The 8866-nt window shown below is 37.4% G+C and overlaps 1 protein-coding gene across 1 annotated transcript; it reads left to right on the top strand.

Annotated features, from left to right (window-relative positions):
• Window positions 1-5786: 5786 nt before the first annotated feature.
• ly6d (lymphocyte antigen 6 family member D) lies at window positions 5787-6621 on the top strand. The gene is made up of 3 exons (XM_047392486.1): window positions 5787-5941; window positions 6140-6244; window positions 6363-6621. The coding sequence occupies exons 1-3, from the start codon at window positions 5890-5892 to the stop codon at window positions 6440-6442; spliced, it is 237 nt and encodes a 78-aa protein (XP_047248442.1). The 5' UTR covers window positions 5787-5889; the 3' UTR covers window positions 6443-6621.
• The last annotated feature ends 2245 nt before the right edge of the window (window positions 6622-8866 follow it).

Below are 8866 nucleotides of genomic sequence, written 5' to 3' on the forward strand. Positions count from 1 at the left end.
TCGCAATAGAAACAGTTCAGAAACAATTTGGAATGAGGGGAAAAAAAGCTATATTTATGTTTTAGACTGACTATTGGTAGCGGATCTGATCTTTGTGTGCTCGTAAGTTTTTGCAGCCGTAACTGGTTCTGGATGACGGCTTCATAGCAGATAGCCGTTCTTCCCTCTTCCCGGTACTGGGTACCGGCGCAGAATCTTTTAGTGGCACGCAGTACCGGACCGTACCGGCTCACTTTCACCCCTGGTCATTGGACAACGTCAGACAGGCCTGAAAAATGCACTGGCTTGAGCAGGGGGGATCTTGCATGTGCTGCAGGACTATAATCCATGGCAGCGTAGTGTGTTACTAATGGTCTTCTTTGAGACTGTGGTCCCAGCTCTATTCAGGCCATTGACTACGTCCTGCCATGTAGTTCTGGCTTGATCCCTCCCCTTCCTTATAATCATTGATGCTCGACGAGGTGAGAGCTTGCTGTTCCCTGTTTAACTTATTCTAAGTGGCCTGTGTGTTTCTTATTAATAGTCTTGCTAGGAATTTAGTCTTCCTTTTTAGGTGGTGTAATGACCCATTAGCAAGCGACACACTTATACACACAAGAAAAACAATGCATGGATATATCAAAAATGTTAGAATAAATAACGTGTGGTGAGTAGATAGCACTGTACAGACTGTTCTATATATCCAAAGCATGTATATATAGATCAGTCTGTACTTTAGATACATGCTTTTGATAATGGGGTTATGACATTTGGAGATATTATTTTTGATGAGATCTGACTGTAGCCTGCAGCAGTGTGATGCAGGATATGACACAAAGCTGTTCAACTATTCAGTCATAAACTTGGCTTCATACATTCATCTAAAACATAATCCAGATCATGACTTTGTTGCACTGTCTCTCACTTTTTTAACAGTTTTGATTCTTATAAGCAGAAACTTCACCATTGAAATATAATATAATCTAGCCATGCATTTTCTATTCCCAAATAACCCAAATTCTGATTAATAATCTAGTGATAAAAATCTTCTTCCTTTAAACATTTGTGGATGCCATACGTTTGGATTTCACAGATGTAAATCTAATTTATTACTGTAAGATTGCTCACAGTTTCTCATAAGCAGTGAAACCGGTTTTTGCCAAACTGTTTTCTTTTCTTTAGTTCTTCATTTTCTATTTTTAACACGCCTTGCTTTCAGTTTTGTGTTCTTTTTGTCCAGATCAGATTGTCGTCTACCTTTAAGTTTCGCTCTGATATATTCCATATGCTTTAATCAGCTTTGTTGACTGTAGTTTGTATAGGGACAAGTGTTAACAAATATGCAGTTCAGCCTTCATAGTATAAGGTAGTTTGCAACGCCCATCCCTAGTTTGCTTTTGGTCAGAATAAAACATGAAGAATATTTTATGTTTAAAGTTTGACTTTCAAATACAAACCTGAGTAAAAACACAACAGTCTTTAAGACTTGACAATGCAAAACAATGTGTTTAATAATAAAATGTGATAAATATAAAAATACAAATTAAAGAAGAAAAGGTGAAGATCATTTAAAACTACATAAGATGGTCTTTCTCAAAGAAACTACTTCAGTTTTAATCAAAAATGATGCCGTTCAGAGTTCAGTTTACCACATGATGGCTCCAGAGAAGTTTTACATTAAGGCCGATTACAGTTCCTACTGCATACTCCATGAGTTACTGAACGAGGGGTTCTACGAGGAACCCCACATCCCCTGAGGAGCCTGATGATTTAAGCACTCAAAATAAGTGTGACGTTCGGGAACTTAATACCATTTTCATTGTTTTTCAGTTTCTTGAGAACACACAGTGATGTGTACAAAAGATGATTTTCGTTGCCTGTTTATCTATCATCCCAAGTGGCTTGATGGTTCCAGATGTTTCTTGTGACAATAGGTTTACACAGTAATGAAATTGGGAAAATAAATCTGTAAATGTGTAAAAGTATTTGCAGCATGAAATTGTAAAGTTTCTGATTTATCAGAATGTTTTCAAGCTTGCTTTTGCAACACGCTGGTCAAATTGTAAATGAGAATACAATAAAACACAAATATTTTTGACATCTAATTCTTGTTGGACAACTTGCCCCATTTATTGTTAGATTGAAAGTGTTTTTTTAACCTGATATATGACTTTTCACTAGACATCAATATTTAAGGTCTCTATCAGTTGGATACAAAACTGTATGGTCAGCATACATCTAAATCTGCAATAGGACACAAATATGGTAAATGTATACATAAACTAAAAAGATGTGTGGCAAGAACTGAGCATTGGGGTACACCGGAATCAATTTTAATGATATAAGATTGCAAATATAAAGCTATTTTACAAAATATTTTAGATTTAATTTATTTTATTATTTTCCAATTAATCTAAAACAACATATATTATTGAAATCAATTGCAGATTTTTTACTTACTCAGGATATGTTTTGCATCTTTAAACCTGACTATTAAAATAGGGTTGATTTTGTGTTGTGGGGCTATTTTCCCAACAAAAATAAACTGGTAGCAGATCCCTCTATGATTCAGTGACTTCCTGTATTTTTAGAAAAGATGTACAGAGCAAAAAAGATGTTGCAGAATGTTTGCTTGGACTTTTTATGAGACGGCAGTTTTTCCGAGTCACCACCAAGTTCACAGCTATTGAAACATCAACATAATTTGATACAAACAGATTTTGCATCTATAGCACAATTACTGACGTGTTACCACTCCCTGGTCCTGACAAAAGGATGTAAGTGAAGCAATTTAAAACTGGTCCAGATTTCACGTGTGCAGTGAAAACATTTTTGTGTAACAGCTTGTTGATCAGCTTTTGTTTTCAACGTGGCAGAGACAGAACTTGTGGTGGTGTGGTATCTCAGGGCTTGTGATACTTTTGGTTTTGTCAAGTTGTTTTGTCCTGTTCATGAAGTTTAGGATTCTATGATTAAGTTAGGCCACTTTATTTGTTGTTCAGTCATCCTCATCTGCATTCCTGTGTGATTGACCAAGTTTAACTTCTGCTTTGTTTCTGTTGTTTCTCTTCTACCCATCATAGCTGGTTTCTATTAATTAAACATTACTCCTGCTTCATTTCCAGCCACTCAGTATGTTTGAAGTCTCTAGTCCCCTGCTGTTCCTTGTCAGATTGTTGCTGTTTTCATCAGTTCTGTTTCTGTTTTGTCTTTAAAAATAGGCACATTTTTTATTTGGCTGTCTCCAAATGTATCTGGTTTGTGGATCTATCTCGCTTCATCATGTAAAAGGTAAATGGTCTGTACTTGTATAGCACTTTATCAAGACCCCTGAGACCCAAAAGCGCTTCACACTACATTCAGTCATCCACCCATTCATACACTGACAGGGGTGAGCTACATTGTAGCCACAGCTGTCCTGGAGCAGACTGACAGAAGTGAGGGTGCCATACAATCAATGCCACCGCGCCCTCTGAACACCATCAGTAGTAGGCAACGCGGGTAAAGTGTCTTGCCCAAGGACACACGTAGTGACACGGTGACTGAGACAGACATAGTGGGGGCTTGACCCAGCAACCCACCAGTTACAAGACAAACCCCTGCCACTATCGCCACGGTCGCCCCATGTGAAAAGTCATAGGTCATAGGTCAACGATTGTTAAAAGGATGTCTGTGTCTGCTTTTATGATGGGCGACGATTTGTTTCACAGGATCAGAGCAGGATTCCTGCAGGAGAAGAAGCATCAATCTACCTAAATGGCTCAGAATTGTGGGAATGCTCACAAGAAACGGGCTAGATAGAAAAAATCTGGGTAGAAAAAACGGATAGAAAAAAACGATTTAAGGAAATGTAGGAAATGTAAATGGACCAAAGCACAGAAGTAATTACATATCTACAATTTATCTGTTTTTACATTAAAATAAGTATTTTAAAAAGCAGTCTTTTGATCAAAAACAATTATCCTACCATAAATGTGAAGGGTTGTAGCATAAGGTTGGATGCTGTGGGGTTCAGGAATTTCTTCTGAGCTGTTACCAGTATAGTAATGCTGCAGCGCCACTTCATTATCTGGACAAAATGTTGTTACCAGCACAACAAACACATCCACATTACAGAGGCAGAGAGGCCGCTATGTCAAAAACATCAGCAAAGTCTTGTGTTTCTTAAAGGTAACACGATGGAGGGGTACTTGGAGCTTTAAATAAGCCATGATGTTTTCCAGGAGACAAACATGAACTGGAAAAAGGCAACAGTGTTGTAGTTGTTTGATATAACTATTTGGATGTCAGCGATAACAAACACCTGAGATATCAAAAAGACAAAAAGCATCACATAAAAGTAAAAAAAAACATGAGACATAACCACATAAAAGAGACATGTTAAAGAGACTAATTTTAAGCCAACAGGAAAGTGAGACATGATAGAAATTATAAGCCAATCTTTGGTCTTAATGGTAAATTGCAGTAAACAGTAATGTTTGGTTCTAGAGTTGAGGAGCATAGAAACTCACTGCATCCCCTTGTTTAATCCTAGTTTCGGGAAACACGGAGTAAGGAGCTTTCTAAAGAACTGAGTGGTCTATTCTGTTCACTACCTGACCAGCCATAGACTTTATTTATGCCCGAGACCAATCAATGCTTTATAGACCATCAACATTTTTAATTATATCCTTTAAAAAACAGGAAGCCAGCGCATTAGTTTAGGAAATGCTGTAATATCATACATTTTCCTGGTGTTGGTCAGGACTTTGGCAGCAGCTTTTTGGATGAGCTGTAGCTCGTTGTTTTTTTACAGAAACCATTAAAAGCACATTTACTTGTTCGTCTGTGACCTTTTAACAAGAAAGTCTTTATTCTAGCAATGTTTTTAAGGTGGTAATATGTTGATTTATTGGTTTATTAATAGTTTTATGAAAGTTCAGGGCCTGACTCCATGATAACACACAGGTTTTTGTTTGGCCTGAGAGCTGCTGAAGATCTCAGCAGGTGAGTCATATTACCTGGTTCTCGTACATCTGGCTGAGTGCCCTTCAATGTCAAATGGTAAAATTTGTATGTAAATATATTTTGATTTAAAAAGACTCATCAGCGATCAAAAAATTGAGCAGGTAAAAAAAAATCATATGGACTAGCTAAAATAAACAGAACTGGTTTCAAAACTTCAGCCACCCTCCATTTTAAATATGGCTATCAGTACCAGCATTAGAAGTGAAAGTATGTACATCTCCCTCACATCAGAATAAAATAAATCCAGTCTGAACTATTCAGGTTTTACAGCTTGTACAGAAACAAGCTAAACAACATTAAAAACTCACCATGTTCACATGATCTGATGTTCACATTTTAGCACAAGCTACTTCTCCGGGATTTGCAGACCTTCAAAGAGCTGCTGACCTGGCCATAGTGTGACAGGATAAAGTGCAAGATAGTCAGTTTTACATAAATCTCACGTGATACGTTTGTAGTTTGAAAGCTTTAAGAAAAAGCAACCCTGAGCACAAGAGACAGAGAATACTTAACCTGGAAAGGTTTTCTTGTTGAGTTACTCTGAATTTGAGGTGTGGGTCCGGCACAGACCCAACGTTTAAACAATACAAACTACAAACTCTCAGGCTGAGATCTTGGAGGTTTTCTTATATTCAATACCATGCAAATATCGTGTGTGTTAGTTTGGAGATTATCTTGCAGTTAATCTGAGAAATTAAAAGATAATTTAATCAACATCAGGAATATTTAACAGTAAAGGGTTGAAAACAATTGAATCCACCTTCTGGTGTTGAATGAAGGGCAGCTCATTTACTGGAATATTTCCTACAAGGAAGTGCATTCCTCAGTTCTGGTTTGGTATGAGGTAGTGCGGTAGTATAAAGGTGTCACAGCAGGAGGTTTGTCCACATAGCATCCAGCAACATGAAGGTCCTGCTGCTCTCCATGGTGGTTCTGCTGCTGTGTAGCACACAAGGTAAGGAGAAACTACTTTTCCTGCTTTCTTTATAGTATTTTTCTTCAAATAAAATTAGGAGAAAACTATGTTTAGATCAAATGCTTATGGGAAGATTGTTTGATTTAGTTTTTGACTCATTAAACATGATATGTTTTCTTGTTTCTCCAAGAAAGTCTGTTTTTGTCTTTGTTTTGAATTTGATCTTTTCCTCCATAGTGCTCACACTGAAATGCTTCACCTGCCAGGATGAGAATGACACTGTCTGTAAGACAGTGACAGAGTGCCACAATTCGAACCAGTACTGCAAAACCTACAAGAAAGGTAGGTAGAACTTGCAGAACCAGCTTTAGTTTTCCAAATTTGGTTTTACGCGCAAAAAAAGCAGTGACAAGGCAGAGGACAAGTTGTATTGATTGACGTTTTCACTGTTTATTCACAGGTGACACATTTTCTCGAAGCTGTGAGGAGTTCTGTGCTGAGGACTTCTTCACGGTCTGCTGCCAAGAGGACCTCTGCTAGAGCTGGAGTGCCACTCAGCGTCTCCTTTTACTCTTCTATTACTATAAAGCCCAATGAAGAAATAAATTAGATAAATGCTACTACAACACAAGATGATTTGTTTACATATCAGAATCTTCTGTGATTTCTCCTGTTCTTGTTTCTGCTTTCAAATAAAAATGCACTAATGTCAACCAAAAGCCGTTTAGTCTCATTCATGTTTCCTCATGTTTCCACAGCCTTGTTAAACTGAGCAACATGTCGGGTGTTAAAAGCAGGCCAGCCACTCACTCACACCCACTTAATCCTGTCATGTTGTCACTTAAAGCTTTACTGGAACAGGCTGCAGCTATATGGGTCACTGTCTGTCTCTAATCTGGAGTCAATTTAAACTTTAAATCCATCGTATTTTCTGTTTTCAGCATTACAAAAGGTAAAGGTACACTGAGACGTTTAGGACTCTTAGAGGCGCTGTTGTGCATTAGTTTAATGAATGGCTCTACTTGTTTATTTATGGTGTCATTCCCCCTCATGGGCTATTAAATCCTTAATTTTAACTTTAAACTTGATCAAAATGTCCCAGTAATCATCAACCAGCTGGTGACCTCTTGTCTGGCAGCATTCCCACATTGTTCTTTGTGTTTAAGGTGTTTTCACGCCCTGTTCTGAGTAGATCTGTTTCCTGTAAATCAAAACTACAGAGCAGAGTTTCACACAGGTTCAACAAGGAGGGAATAACAGTCTGTTCATGTGCCATCAAATTGAATATCTAAGCATATACTCTAAGTAACATCGGAAGAAAATTGTTTTTTTAAAGTGATCCCTAAAAATCTTCCTCATGAAGCCTTTTAAAAGTATATTCATACAAGAATACTGGAAAGTAGATGCCAAACACTTAGGAAGCTGAATATTGTAGCTAAACTAAATTAACTGCATGATTAAAGAGACTTAAGTTGTATGATAGTATGACATATCTTTATAAAAATCTAGGTCATGTTTATTAATCGCTCCAGATGTTTACTCCAGAGGTGGTGGATTAAGAGAGTAGAATCCTCACACTGCATGTGGTGCCAACTAAAGCCCAAGTACTGCAGCCTTCTCGTGACAACGTGGAGATCCAATGATTGCACCCATCACAATCTCTGTTTGTCAAAACAAACACTGTGTGAGCTGTAATTCAAATATTAGCATTTCGTTTCCTTCGTGAAGGAGCGTTATTGTGTTTTGTAAAGAAGTCAGTAGCTGAGCTAAGCCACAATTTAAAGTCGGTGAAAAAGTATTACCCATAGGGCCTGCCCACACAGGAAAGAGCTGTGGCTGAGAAGGTGCAAACAATGTGCACTGTTCTCAAGGGTGTTTTTTTGGTTTTTAAGATCGTGACACACGATTAAAAGATTAGTGCATGGTTACCACAGATGATATGTTTTCTTATAAGTGCATTCTTTTATTTTTAGATCATATATTATGCATGCTCTCCACTGGGTTGACTGGATATACTGGTATGTTTGCTTAGGAACTCAAGTCCTTTTCATTGTTTTTTTTTTTTCATTGTACATGGTGTTTTTTTCATGCTTCTTTGAAAATCTCTCCCCTTATCTGACAGCTAGAATTATTTATCACAGTGGTTCTGTAAAGTTTGTGTACAAAGCAAATACAATAAAGAAACCCCAGGGTTTTCCAAGGAGAAAGACGTTAAAACGTACACCTTATATGCAATTAAAAACAAATTTGTGTTTACAGCCCCCTTCATATTTTTTGGCATTCCTGGTAATGATGGGTAAAAGCCTCAAAAATTCAAATGTTCTTGCAGCCAACAAACAAAAAAGATCAGCCTCTACTTTATGCACATTTTGATTTTGTGTGGGGTGAAGCATTGCTGTTAGATTTGATCATATGTTTTGGATCATTATCCAGTTGAAGAGCCCAGTGGCAAGTCGTTTATATGCAGAGGTTACCAGCGCCCACACTCTAACAAAGTTCCACTAGCCTTGGACAAACAGGCCATTGTACTTAACAGTCAGCATAATGGGATTTTTCCAAGTGATTTATTTATTTATTTTTTTCAAGCCAAAGTTAACAGAAGTGTTTGTTGCCAAAAAGTTAAATCTCAGTCTCTTCTGACCAAAAAACACAATTACCAGTTAAGGTCCTTGTAGCATTTAGCATAAACAAATCATGTATCTTTCTTGATGTAATGACATAGGTTTTCTTCAGAGCATTTCACCTTAACAACGTGTTGACATGTAGATGTCACCTGATCTGATGTTTGCTTAGTCAATGATCCAAAAATCCCACTCTTTACTACAGTTTTTTAACTGTGAGCTCTAGTAATCTTTTTAATTCCTTTACTATTCTGGTAACTGAGTATAGTGTCAGAATAAACATGGTATTTTGTCTAGTCTATTGGCCTGTGGCTGAAAGAAATTTCAAGGAAAAAGATAGTCA

This window comes from Girardinichthys multiradiatus, chromosome 18, assembly GCF_021462225.1.
Source record: "Girardinichthys multiradiatus isolate DD_20200921_A chromosome 18, DD_fGirMul_XY1, whole genome shotgun sequence".
NCBI classification, from domain to species: Eukaryota; Metazoa; Chordata; class Actinopteri; order Cyprinodontiformes; family Goodeidae; genus Girardinichthys; species Girardinichthys multiradiatus.

What these genes read in the sequence shown, in the direction of transcription:
- ly6d (XM_047392486.1), top strand. Translation starts at nt 5,890, where the DNA reads ATGAAGGTCCTGCTGCTCTCCATGGTGGTTCTGCTGCTGTGTAGCACA. An exon ending in GCTGCTGTGTAGCACACAAG is followed by an intron (nt 5,942 to 6,139) that starts GTAAGGAGAAAC and finishes TTTCCTCCATAG; the next exon opens with TGCTCACACTGAAATGCTTC. An exon ending in CTGCAAAACCTACAAGAAAG is followed by an intron (nt 6,245 to 6,362) that starts GTAGGTAGAACT and finishes GTTTATTCACAG; the next exon opens with GTGACACATTTTCTCGAAGC.